This window comes from Galeopterus variegatus, unplaced genomic scaffold (assembly GCF_000696425.1).
Source record: "Galeopterus variegatus unplaced genomic scaffold, G_variegatus-3.0.2 Scaffold3676, whole genome shotgun sequence".
Taxonomy (NCBI): Eukaryota; Metazoa; Chordata; class Mammalia; order Dermoptera; family Cynocephalidae; genus Galeopterus; species Galeopterus variegatus.
In genome coordinates, this window is record NW_007729787.1 from 4,412 (window position 1) to 18,904 (window position 14,493).

Consider the following 14,493-nt stretch of genomic DNA (forward strand, 5'->3'; position numbering starts at 1 on the left):
ATAGAGGCTGCACCATTTTGCAGTCCCACCAACAATGTATGAGATTTCCTTTTTCTCCGCACATTTCACATTTTTGTACTTAAAGTTCTAATACCTAAATTTGTAACATTTTACCATTTAAATATCTGATGAGAGCAATGTTTCTAAAGAAATATATAAATATATATATATATATTTATATATTTTTTTTTTTTTTAAATAAATCTAGCTGGACAGCTCAGCCAGTCAGCACATTTAGCTCTCCAACTACCATACAACGTACTTGGTTTAGGCCGAAGTGCAAATTTTCTTGACCATCTTTATGTTGGTATTCCTCGCCCATCTGGAGAGAAGGTGAGTAAAAACTCAGTTCATTTACAATTAATCTGTGTTTTAATATTCACTATTTAAATATTTGAATTCAATAATTTGAACCCAATTGAATTTTAATTCAAATGATTCAATATTTTTTATTGTCTCTAAAGAATTAATTAGTAGTGACCTGTCTGAGCTTATCTTACACAGAGCACATCATGATTTGAAGATATTGTATAGTTTTTCCATTTCCTCTCCCATAAACCTCACAAACCCACCTATACCTCCTTCCTGCCTTTTCTTCTTAACATTTTTCATCACCTAATATGCATAAGTAAAATATTTTACTAACCTAAGTAAACGCATAAGTAAAATATTTTACTAACATAAGTAAAATAGCATTATATTTATGTATATGTTATATATGTATATGTATAATATGTGTAATAATACTGTTATTTACTTCATCTCCTGCCAACTTGAATTTCACCTNTCACAAACCCACCTATACCTCCTTCCTGCCTTTTCTTCTTAACATTTTTCATCACCTAATATGCATAAGTAAAATATTTTACTAACCTAAGTAAAATAGCATTATATTTATGTATATGTTATATATGTATGTGTATAATATGTGTAATAATACTGTTATTTACTTCATCTCCTGCCAACTTGAATTTCACCTCTAAGCAGCATTTGTACATCGCTCTTTGTACAGTTTCTGCTACATAAGTGTCCAATAAATACTTGTTGAATGAATGAATTCATAAGACACAAATATAATCCTTCACTGAAAAGATCGGAAAGTTTTTCCAACAGATGGAACAGGAGCCCTATTTTGGGCTTAATATACATAAATTTTGCTTAATCCTACACTTAGGATTTCAGTTTCTCAAAGTATTTGAGGTTTTTTCTTATTTATTTAGAATAATAATTGTGTTTTTCAAATGCCCTGGATGTTAAATGTTCTTAAATTCTTTTTCCAGTCTATACGAAAACAAGAGTGGACTGCAATCATTCCAAATTCGCAGCTAATTGTCATTCCATACCCTCACAATGTCCCTCGAAGGTAATGTCTTTCTTGAACTGAATTTGATAAAGATACTGTCAACTCTGAATCATAGATATAGTTATGTCTTTTAAAATCTCTCTTTAATTCCTGCTGTGTTCCCATAAAGGACCATCATTTAATTTGCTTACAGCAAACTTTAAATGACTAGACATACCTACAGAAAAGGTCCCTAACATTTTTCATGAAAAACAAACTCAATCCTATTAGAAAAACAGCAGGTTAACTAATTAGGGATTTATATATATTCTGCTTAAATAAATTAGTCTTCAGTTTACTAGCTATAAACTCTAAAATTTCAGGATACTAAATTTTTTGTTAGCAGTGATCTTTTTAATACATTCTTTAAGAAGTGGTATATATTTCACAGTGGTGAGTCATAAATTTTGGAGTCAAATAGAGGTAGGCTAGAAAAACTCACCTCCACTGCTGACTAACCACAAGATTGGGAAGCTAGTCCTTTGTCCTCTCTGAGGCTCAATTTCTGCATCTGTAGAATGGAAGATAGGATGAAGATGAAATACAGTTAAAACAGTGCTGAGCATATAGTTAGTGAACAGTAGGTATCTTTATCCTTATTAGCAGAATACATGCCTTTCATAATATAGTGTTTAACTTCAAATCCTTAATTTGTATCTTTGTTCATTTAAATTACTAGGTTGATTCTTTTCTTTTTAAAGTATTTTTTAAATTTTTTAAAAGTATTATCTTTTTAAAGTAGTATGAAGGTATTCACTAACATTTAAATTTCACTGGGAAAAATATACTCGACTGATATCAACATGAGTCACATTTTTTAGGCTGTATTGTATGTTTTAGTTTTCTATACATGAAATTTATAACAAAGCTAGAAAATCTGGACCATGAGTAGGAAACCATATAAAGTATGGTAGGTACTTCTATATAGTGCAATATCATGACTCATTTACACATATATAAAATATCTCTGAAAGGATATGCAAGAAACAGTGACTGCCTCTGAGTAGGAAACTGAGGATTGGCTTTCGTCCTACTTTTTTTTTTAACCAAAATGCGTATATTCCTGATTTTTTAAATATCTGTTTCAAAACTAGAACTACCAAAAAAATCATGAAAGAAGTTTTTTTTTTTTTTTAGTATGAGTAAGGTACTGAGAGTAGCTAACCTCAACTAATTAACAGTATTTACTTTCTTAAGGTTTACTTACTCTTCTGAATTTCCAGAAAATTCTGCTATAGCTTCCTTCCATAATCTGAACATTTTCATGTTTCTCTTGTTCTTTCCAAAGAAATATTATTTTTTGGGCCGGCCCGGTGGCACACTCAGTAGAGTGCGGCGTTTGGGAGTGCGGTGGCGCTCCCGCTGAGGGTTCGGATCCCATATAGAGACCGGTCCACTCACTGGTTGAGCGTGGTGCGGGCGTGACACCGAGGGTTGCGATCCCGTTGCCAGTCGCGGTACGGGCATGACACCAAGGGTTGCGATCCTGTTACCAGTCACGAAAAAAGACAAAAAAAGGAAAAAAATATATATATTCTTTTCAAGTTTATGTACATAATAAAAACCAAATTGATTGTAGTTTGAAGTGTATTTTGAGATTTATTGACTGGAGCCTAACTGATAGCACCCTCATATGTAGCATGACCAACTAAAACAAATATATGTCCAAATGAGTGTATATAGATTAACTTATGGGCCAATCCATTTTAATTATCCCTAAATAAATCAATAGCTATTTTCTATTTGTCAGAATGATCTTATCTTTATTAAACTTTTAAAATGAAAATATATCCATTATCTATTTCCAGGGAAATCGAAAAGTTCTATGTATATAACCACCTGTAGTGTTGATGATATAGACCTTGGTTTTGGGCTTTTCAGGGTTTGCAAGTGCTATATTATATGGACTGCTTTGGAAGGGAAGAGCTAGTTCTATTCATGCTAAAGACCTTCAGTCTGTATATTACCACAACAGTGAGGGACTAAAGGTGATATTTTTAGAGGTCTCAACCTAAAAGTCATTGTAGTAATGTAAACCCTCCAAGATGATACAGAAATGGTAAAAGTTTTACACAAGTAATCTATATATACTCATTTGGGCATATAGTTGTTTTAGTTGGTCATGCTACATATGAGGGTGCTTCAAAAAGTTCATGGAAATATTTGTATTATCTTTCTCTTTTTTTTCTGGTGGCTGACCAGTACAGGGATCCAAAACCATGACCTTGGTGTTATAAGGCTGCACTCTAATGTATTATCTTTAAATTCTAATTTTTCCACTTACTTTTTGAAGTACCCTTGTAGGTGGACAGCGGTCAAAAATAAGACGATACAGAAGCCTTGTAGAAATCATGTAACCACATATGTTTCTGAAACATGTGATAGCTGTGGAAATTCTGATTTGAAGGAAAAAGAAGAAATCATGTGACTACATAGCCTTGGCATTCAGGGTTTCAAAATCAGCAGGTCAATTAAGATGAAAAAAATTCTGAGATTGTCCAAAGTATCCTTGATAAGTTTACTTAAGAATAATTCTCACAGGATCAAACTTGAGAAAAGAAAATGAAATATCTCATCAGAAATTCTCTGAGTAAAATATGAACTTTGCAGGATCATCAATATTCTTAGCATTATCTAAATGTAATTACTTTTGTTTTATTTATAATGAGTGAATGGATGGGTGAGTGATTTAATAAATAAATCATTAATTAATTTCATTAATTAATAGTTTCATTAGTTTCATTAATTAATAAGCTATTTTGCTTTTTTTTTTCTTGCAAAGAACTGGCAATATTTTGCCTTTTTGTCTCAGTATAAGCTTATTGTATTTCAGTTATAATTTGTAATTTTAATTTTTCTGTTTCTGTGTACAGCTGGAGTGCCAAACTGTATCTTACACCAAGTAACATTGTTCTGCTTACTGCGATAGCTCTCATCGGTGTCTGTGTTTTCATCTTGGCAATAATTGGCATTTTACATTGGCAGGAAAAGGTTTGTTTATTTAAATGAAACTTTAACTTTGGTTAATTTATTTAGTAATATATTGGTCTTTAAAAACACTATATTGGAAAAGGTTTGTTTATTTAAATGAAACTTTAACTTTGGTTAATTTATTTAGTAATATATTGCTCTTTAAAAACACTATATTTAGGGGCCGGCCCGGTGGCGCACTGCTACAGTGTGCCGCTTGGGAGCGTGGCGGCGCTCCCGCCGAGGGTTCGGATCCCACATACAGACCGGCCACTCACTGGCTGAGCGAGGTGCGGGAGCAACACCGAGGGTTGCAATCCCGTTGCCGGTCCCGGTCCGGTACGGGCGCAACACTGAGGGTTGCGATCCGTTGCCGGTCACGAAAAAAGACAAAAAGGAAAAAAAAAAACACTATATTTATTTGAAACTTTTTTCACATAACAAAGATTTCCTTATTTTTCAAGTTCTGTCCAGGGTGTCATTTTATTGATGATAATTTCTTTTATCCCCTGAAGTTACTAATGTTGCTTATCAATTCATACAAATCACAGGACAAGACTATTTATTTTAAAAGTTTGATGCTGTACAACTTTACTAAAGTGATCACCCAAAAATTGCCAAACATAGAGAAAAACTTAATTAGAAACAATTTCATAACAGCCTGAAAAATAATCATCATTTTTTTTAAATGAGCCTGTGCTCATTATCTACTGATAGAGCCAAGGACATTCCTTTTCCAAGATTAACATCTATCACTTTTAAAGAATTAGATCACAGATGCAAGAGGTTAAATGATTTTCTCAAGGTCTAGATAGAAAGTTACTAGTAAAGAAATACACATCTTTTCTATCTATCAAGTAAACTAAATTCTGTTTTTTAGTATAACACCCTAAATAATAATTGAAAACAAAACTCCTCAAAATGTAGATTTTTATGCAATGCTTATGTGAAGAAAAAAAAGATCACCATAGATTTAAATATAAATTGGAAAAGCTAATTTCTATTTGTATACGAATATATATGAAATATATAACTAGTAGTTTCCAATAATACCCCGAACAAAGAACTTCTTTGTGTCACAAAACAAAGGTGTTTTTCCTTTTTTTGCAGCTATTCTCTTTGGATTGTTTTGCCCCTCATAATTATTTTTTGCTAACTAAATTTAGTCTGTTTTATTTTAACTTATGAAAAAAGAGAACATGTTAATTTTTCTGATAAATGTTCATAGGTTTGTCCATCAAAAAAAACCACTTCTTTTCATATCAAAAACAATAACATAAAATACATATTCAGTTAATTTTAAGTTTACAACTTGAGAGGTAAGATCAAGGATAATCCTCCATACTTTGTCCAGAAGTATCAAAACGCAGCCTGAAATATTATTTAGCTCTTGACCTATGAAGGAAAGGAAATTAATTTCATTAATTTGTAAGGAAATTTAATTACAGCATAACATTGTAGGTTTATAATAATAATGATGCACTGGCAAAAATTGAAGTTTCAAATATAAGCATGTATATGACCATGTATATACTGTGTCTCCTGTGGCACTGTGATTCTTCTTCTACCTCTTTGACCATTTTTTCACGTGTCGGCTGCTCCTTTCTGCCATTTCCTCAGTGCTAGCTTTCCACAGTGTCAAGCTAAGCACTCTTCTTTCTACACTTTCCCTGCCAATTGCATCTAAAATCATGGCTTCAGTTACTACCTCAATATCCCAGTCCTCATCTCTTTAAAACTCTTTTCCCCCATTTCAGCCGTCGCCATGATATCTCTACCTAGATTATTTACAAGCACCTCAAAACCAGTATTCAAGGCTTTGTCTCTCCTCTCCTGTTTCTTACGAGATTTAATCAGTTGCCTTGTTGATTCTGCCTTCATAAGAATCTCTTCAGCTGACCCCACTACTGCATTCCTACTGCCACTGCTTTATTTTAGTTCATCCTCTTCTTAAATCCTACCTGCTCTGATTCCATTCTTTCCCTTTCCATTCCATTTATCACAGTGCTGCCATATTATTCATCATTAAGTTTAGCCTTAATCATGTCACTCCCCTGCTCAAAAACCTCTGGTGCATAAACTCCTTAGCCTGGCCTTCATATTACTTCCATGTGAGTCCACAATATACCTTTCCAGTCTTATTTCTTTTTTTTCCTTTTTGTCTTTTTTCGTGTCGGGCAACGGATCGCAACCCCCAGTGTTGCACCCGTACCGGACCGGGACCGGCAACGGGATCGCAACCCTCGGTGTTGCTCCCACACCTCACTCAGCCAGTGAGCGGGAACCGGTCTGTATGTGGGATACGAACCCTCGGCGGGAGCGCCACCGCGGTCCCAAGCGACGCACTGTAGCAGTGCGCCACCGGGCCAGCCCCCAGTCTTATTTCTTATCAGTTCCTTTCTCATATTCCATGCTCCTTCCAGACTTCCCATGATTACTCACGTTGCCCACCTCCCCAGCTTGGCATGAATGTCCCTTCCACCCCCTCTTCCAAAAATACTGTCTTATCAAAGCTTTCCTTTCCCTCACCGAAACCTAGAAGTAATCTCTTACTCAGAATATTGATAATATTTTTCACTTTTTATCCTGAAGCACAGTTATACAGTATGTTCTGTGTTTTTCTTTCTACACTTTAAGTTCCTAGAGAACAAAATACAAAACTGAGGGATTTTTTAATCCTTCTATATACCAAGTACAGCACCTTGCTAGGAGCAGTGGGTCAATAAATATCTGCTAAATCAAAAGGTTAACAAAAAAAATAACTAATGTACTTTAATATAATTAGTTTAGATTTATTAAAATCAGTGTTAAGAATGGGGGCAAAATGCAATCAATTGTCGATTCTATCCTTATAGAACCTAATACTTACTCCTACCTTCAAATAAGTAATAAATGCTAACAATCTAAGTATTTAAGGAACATTTCTTGGTTTTTAAATTCAACTAGACCATTTAATTATAAAATAGCCACTCTAAACTACAAAAATATTTCATAAGATTACTGCATTACAAGATCACACCTATTATCTACTAATTGCTGAGGGCTTTTTTTTTTTTTAATTAATCACTTCGTGTTTCAGATATGAGCCTTTTCTTAACATTTTCCTATCGCTTATAAACCAATGTAAAATTCTTTTTCAGAAAGCAGATGATAGAGAAAAACGACAAGAAGCTCATCGGTTTCATTTTGATGCTATGTGACTTGCCTTTAATATTATGTAATGGAATGACTATTCACTTGATTAGTTGAAACACTAAATTCTGCTTATAGAAGAAAATAGGGGATTTTGAATATTATTTATAAATGATGCATCTCTTGGTAATTATTGCAAAGTATTCAAATAAATATGATCTGACTGTCACAAAGATTTTTTTTAACCACTTTGTATACAAAAATTTGGGTTCTTTCTTCAATAGTGCTCTACGTTTTTGTTCTTTTGTGGAATGTGTTGCATGTACTCTGGTGTTTATGTATTTGTAGTCCTATTAGAGTAATGATGATGGAAAAAGACATGTACAAATAAAAATATTTAAACGAGCAGGATTTTTTGTGTTCCACTTCAATTGGTCTTGCTTCTTCTAACAATGCAAATTATACTTTTGGAAATATATCACAGATAAAGTTATTAAAAATTTACCTTCATCACAGCAGGTCAGCAGTCCCTCTATTGATGGCATAGTGACTGAACACTGGCTTTGGAATAAAAGTAAGACAGACTTGCCTTAAACTTCTGGTCCCACAAATCACAAAGTTATTGTTTGAACTTGGCTATTTCTTTTTTTTTTTTTTTCCTTTTTGTCTTTTTTCGTGACCGGCAACGGATCACAACCCTCAGTGTTGCGTCCGTGAGCGCCGCCGCGCTTCCCAAGCGGCGCACTGTAGCAGTGTGCCACCGGGCCGGCCCTGAACTTGGCTATTTCTTAACCTCTGTAAGCCTCAGTTTTCTTGTTTATAAAGTGGGGCTAATAATACCTATTCACTTGAGTTACTGTAAACATTAAATGGGATGATGTATGTAAAGTGCTTAGCTTTGTGCCTAGCACAGAGTAAGTACTCAATAAGTGGTAGTTGTCATTATTAATATTTACAGACGATTTTATTGGACTTCTACAAATAGACTCAATAGAATTTTATTTTCAGGCATAAGGAAATCGTATTCTTGGGAAAACCTAAATTCTTGGTGGTTGACATCTTATATAAAGATTATTTGTTTATATTAACTAAAAATGATATTATAGTACCCTTCAAGAATTAATGTGTCCTAAAAATTTTCATTTGAAAATTGATCCTTATCATGATAATGAAGAGCATTTGATTTCTTGAAAGGAAACTGCTGTAGGCAGCATCTGGGAATGCAAATCTTCAATCACATTTCTATTTTCAAAGGTTTGGAGTAGTTTATAATTTACATTCAGACTTCAATGCAAATTTTATATTTTGAAGTTCACATTGCCAAAAAGTTACTTTAAGAAGACTTAAATCTAAGATTGGGAAAAATGTTTATATATCAATCTAAAATTTTTCTAATATGCAATGGGCATGTGATAGCTATAAAACACAAAAATTTCTCTGAAAACAATTAATTTTGTTCTTCATGTTATTTTATTTCTTTACAGTTCAGTGAAAGTGGCATGTGTTTAAGTGTTTTACTTTGTATTCTAAGCATGTTAATATGTCTTCTTAATAAACATTCCTTATTGGAACAAAGTACTGTGGTGAGTTTTTCAATAATTATTTTGGAACATGAAGAGGCCTTAGAGGTTATAAGGTATAAATCACATGTGACTGAGGTAAGGTGACTTGCCCATTGCCTGTTTGGGAATCAGGGGCAAGATGGGACTATCCTGACTACAATACTCAAATTCACTAAAGAGCTGTAAACCCACAACACTGTGCCAGGCACAATACCACACTTTCCCAAAGACAGTTTGGCTTAGTATCCTTTAGTGGACATAGCATGAGTTTTAAAACTCATTTGGAGTCAGGGTCTACAAGGAGTTGTGTTACAGACAAATGAAATGTTAATGACCATTAAAAATACAATCTGTGACATTAATACTGTTTCTATATCTCTGAACACAACTGTAATATCATTTTTTTAAGGAGCAGCAGATAAAAAATGTGTCACAACATTGAGAATCAGTAATAAAGACCTTTGTATTAATTCTGAATATTGTAGTGGAAAAAGAACAAGACTTTAATTGAGGTCAGCCAAATCTAAATTCAGAACCCAGCTCCCCCATTTTGTGACTTTGAATCAGTCACGTTATCTCTTTGACCTTTGTTTTCTTTATCTGTAAAACAAGGACAGTGAATGATATCTACCTTAAATGACTATTTTGAGTCAAAAATGGCAATTTGTACGTAGAAGGTACTTGATAAGTGTTGGTTCTTTTATTCCCTCCCATTTCCGATTTCAGTGACCAAAGAAAACATTTTCTGACATTTCTCCCATTGATCGTATGCCTATGATCCTCCTTTTCCAAACTAAGAGAAGTAATTATGACTTAATAATCATTTTGAAGATACTGTAAATATGTGTTAATTCACCATTTATTTGGACTAGCCCTGTATTAATCCATTTCTGTTGCTTATAACAAAATATCTGGAACTGGGTGATTTATAAAGAAAACAAAATTTATTGCTTACGGTTTTGGAGGCTGGCAAGTCCAAAGTCCAGGGAACACATCTGGTGGTGGCGACAGTGACCCAGGGGTCTCACGTGGCAGAAAATTGCAGAGCAGAGAGAGACTCTCACATGCTCTCCTTTTAAAGCCCTCAGAACCATGCCCCTGACCACCATTATTAATCCATTCACTATGGTATGGTCCTACAATCCAATCACCTCTTCAAGCCCCCACCTTTCAATTACCATAATAGGATTTCCCACCCTCAACAGGTACAGTGGGAATTAAACTTCTAATATATGAACTTTGGGGGACACAATTCAATCAATCCACAGCAAGCCCTTTCCATTTCTCCATCTTTGCAAATAACCAGAACTTCTTAAAAAAAAAAAACTCAAAAACTTAAATTGTGTCCAATAGACCTTAACAGTATTCTTAGGATTAATCTAAGACCCTTAAGGTCTTACTCCTCAGTATATAGGTGAACTAAAGGAAAACCAGCTCTTATGATGACTTGCAGCCTGGCTTTATATCACCTGACCAGTTATTTTAAAAGTCTGATAAAACTGATTAGGGAGTGCTCTTGATCAACAATTGTACAAAGGTGAAGGGATGAAGCAAGATTGGGCAGAGGGGGAAATCAAGTTGTGGTGCATTCTCAGTGGAATGCCTCACTACATTGAGTTCAGAGATGGATAACCTGTCCTGTCTCCTAAACTGTCCCAAGTCGGGTAACAAGGCTGGGCATTTATGCCCCCACATTCATCAGTTATTGGTTACAGGCTGCCCCAAGAGCTTCTTTCAAGAAAAAGAAAACAGACACACCAATAGCAGAAATGAAAAATATTTAACTACAGATGACGTATTTGTTAAAACAAATAGAGGAAGACTTTGAGAACAATTATACAAATGAATTTGAAAGTTTATATAAAATGGGCCAATTCCTAAGAAAACAGCACCAGAACAGACTCAACAAGAAAAATACCTGAATCTTCCTGGTGGATGCTGTAGTGTGGTGTCCAGACCCTCCACCAAGAATAAAGGATTTATTACTCTAATTTCTGGGACTGCTATCAGTATTCAGCTGTTAGCATGATACAAGGAGGGCAGACTCACCCAAGATCATTCCCCTCTTCTTGACATGAAAATTCTAAATGTGCAGAAGTTAAATGTATAACATAAAAACTAACAGACAAAAAAGAGAAATAGACAAGCCCACAATTTAAGTTGGAGACATCAATACTCCTTTACAGTAACTGAAAGACAAAGTAGGCAAAAAAATCAGAACACTTAGAGATGACCCAAAAAATACTATGAATTAACATAACCCAATGGATGTTTATATAACACTCTAAACAGCAGCAAAATATAGTCTTTTTAAGTGCACATGGAACATTCACCAAGATAGACCTTATTCTGGGCCATAAAACAAACCTTACGAAATATAAAAGAATAGAAATCATACAAAGTAGATTTTCAGACTATAATAGAATTAAACTAGAACATCCTGGAAAATACTCAAATACCATAAAAATAACCATAGAGTCAAAGAGGACATCTCAAAGGAATTTTAAAAATATTTTGAACCAAATGAAAATTTAAAATACAACATACCACAATTTGTAGGAGGCAGAGAAAGTAGTGCTTACAGGGGGATTTATAGCATTAAATGCATATATTAACAAAGAAGAAAGGTGATGATGAAGTCAAGAAGATCTAAATGGAAAGACACTGTTCATGGATTGGAAGATCTAACATAGTAAATATGTCAATACTCCCCAAAGTGATCTGTAGATTTAATACCATCCCTATGAAAATCCCAGCAGCATTTTTTGTGGACATAGACAAGATTATTGTACAATTTATATGAAAGAGAAAAGAAACTAGAATAGCTTAAAGCAATTTTTAAAAAGACAAAGCTCAAGGAACCAAACTACCTGATTTTAAGACTTATTATAAAGCTATAGAAATCAAGATAGTGTGGTATTGGAAAAGAGATGGACATGTAGATGAATGGAACAAAATAGAGTCCAGAAATAAATCCACACAAATATAGCTATTTGTTCTTTGGCAAAGGTGTAAAAGTGATTCAGTGGAAGACAGTCTTTTCAACAGTGTCAGAACAATTGACCATCTGTATTTGCCATAAATACAAAGGGCAAAGGGAAAAAAAAGAAATTTGACCTAAACTTCACACCTTATACACACACACACACACACAAAACTTGAAGATATGCATACTGTAAATCCACACACCAATTCTACTCTTAAATTCTTGCCCATGTACACCAGGATATAGGTCTAAAAATGTCCATAGCAGCAATGTTCTTAATGGCCAAAAGCTATAAACTGCCTAAATGTCCATCTACATGGATTTTTATACAGTGAAATACTGCACAGCCATGACATTTAATGAACTACAACTACACACAATTAACACAGACTAATCTCACAAAATTTAGCCAAAAAAGGCACAAAATACATACAGCTTGATTCTATTCATATAAAGTTCAGAAGTAGTAAAAAATTATATTGTTTAAGGATACATTTATACATAGAAAACTATAAAGAAAAGGTATGAAATTATAAAAGAATAATGATAAACTCTAGAAAATTGGGAGATAATGATCAGGCAGAGGCACATGGAGGACTTCAAGGTATAGGTGATGTTTTATTTCTTGATTTGGGTGGTACTTTCATGGCTCTTAGCTTTAACTAAGAGCTTTAACTATAGTTTAATTAAACTATACACACTTTTTTAAGGCACTTTTCCAAATGTTCAGTTTTTAAAAAAAATCTTATAAAACTTTCCCAAAGATCTCTTTATAGATTACATACCTAGAGTGGGAGTTTCATAAAAATCTTAGATCAAATATTTTATCAGGACAGAAAATAGTTTGAGGTTTGCTGTTAATAATACAATAATTCAGATATATGTTTTTTACAAATATATTGTGAGAAATGATTAACCAATATATAGTTGAATATATGCATTCCAATGTGTTAATGTATTTAATACACTATTATTAAAGAGCACAGGTATATCGACCAGCACAGATATTCACAGTCCATCAAGCCCTTACGTTGAACTTATAAGAAATTTCTATTATCTAACAAACACTACCAAATAATTATAATAAGAATTTTATACTTTATAACTATGGTTTCATATTGCACCAGTAAACTAGTACTTGTTTCATCTTGTAGTAAACAGATTTAAGCATGAAGTAAACAAATCTTTCAAAATGAGATTCTGGCTTTTAAGAAAAAGATACCATATGTTAGCAACTTTATTCTAAGAAATATAATTAGGGCTCATCTAGCTCAGTTGGTTATAGTGCAGTGCTGATAACACTAAGGTCCAGGGTCCCATCCTTGTACTGGCCAGCCACAAAAAAAAAAAAAAAAAAAAAAAAAAAAAAAATTTAAAAGTAACTGATGACCAAAAACGTTCCCGATAAAATCGAAATTCTTTAGTGCATAGGAGACAATATTTCTCAAAAGCTTTCTTGGTTTGGAACCATACTACCCAGAAATTTGGAAACAAGTTTAGGGGACAGCGTTACAGAAAAAACTCTGACTCCCTGGAGGCAACTCTTCTTCAATATCATTAACACAAACAATTTTGATTCATGCATATTATGGACTAAATTGTGTCCCCCACAATTTTAGATGTTGAAGCCCTAACCCCCACGTGACCGTATTTGGAGATAGGGCTATTAAGGAGATAATTAAGGTTAAATGAGGTCATAAAGGTGGAGCCCTAATCCAATAGGACAAGTGTCCTTAAAGAAGAGGAAGAGACACCAGGAGAAGACGTGCAGGAGTAAAGGCCATGTGAAGACACAGCAAGAAGGCAGTGGTCTGCAAGCCAGGAATGAGGCCTCACCAGACATCAACCCTGCTGACACCTTAATCTCGGACTTCCAGCCCCCAGAACTATGAGAAAATACATGTCCGTCTTTTAAGCCACCCAGTCTATAGTATTCTGTCATGGCAGCCCAAGCAGACTAATATAATGCATTAAAAAAGAATTTATTATTTTCGTCTTTTCCTTACCTAAAAAACAAACAAACAAAAAACCCCTATAATAAAAAATGAAATCTTCATATACTGAGATCCTACCAGATTTTGTTTTTCACTAAATTTTACCATTATTGTAGCTATATTTGGACACAAAGTAAAGCAGTTTGAGACCCATATTATATTTTACTACAAATAGATTTTCTGTACATCAAAATTTGGCTATTTGTAAATTCCTGTGTCTTCCTAAGTTATATATCTCTGTATTAGTCAGCTCGGGCTGCCACAACAAAATACTATAGACTGGCTTAAACAGCAGACATGTATTTTCTCACAGTTCTGGAGGCTGGAAGTACCAGATCATCAAGGAGGCACCAGCCAATGCAGTTTCTGCTGAGGGCTCTCTTCCAGGCTTGAGATGGCTGCCTTCTTGCTGTCTTCACATGAACTTTCCTTAGTGCCTGTGCATGAAAAGAAAGAGCAAGCTCTCTGGTGTCTCTTCTTATAAGGACATTAATTCTATCAGATCAG

The 14,493-nt window shown here is 34.1% G+C and overlaps 1 protein-coding gene across 1 annotated transcript; it reads left to right on the forward strand.

Moving 5' to 3' along the window:
• Positions 1-201: 201 nt before the first annotated feature.
• On the forward strand, positions 202-7,855 carry ITFG1 (integrin alpha FG-GAP repeat containing 1; the record flags this gene model as incomplete). Its single annotated transcript, XM_008585702.1, has 4 exons — positions 202-333; positions 1,281-1,363; positions 4,216-4,333; positions 7,453-7,855. Coding segments are annotated over 4 exons (393 nt in total), but the record flags the coding sequence as incomplete, so codon positions are not given.
• Between the last annotated feature and the right edge of the window lie 6,638 nt (positions 7,856-14,493).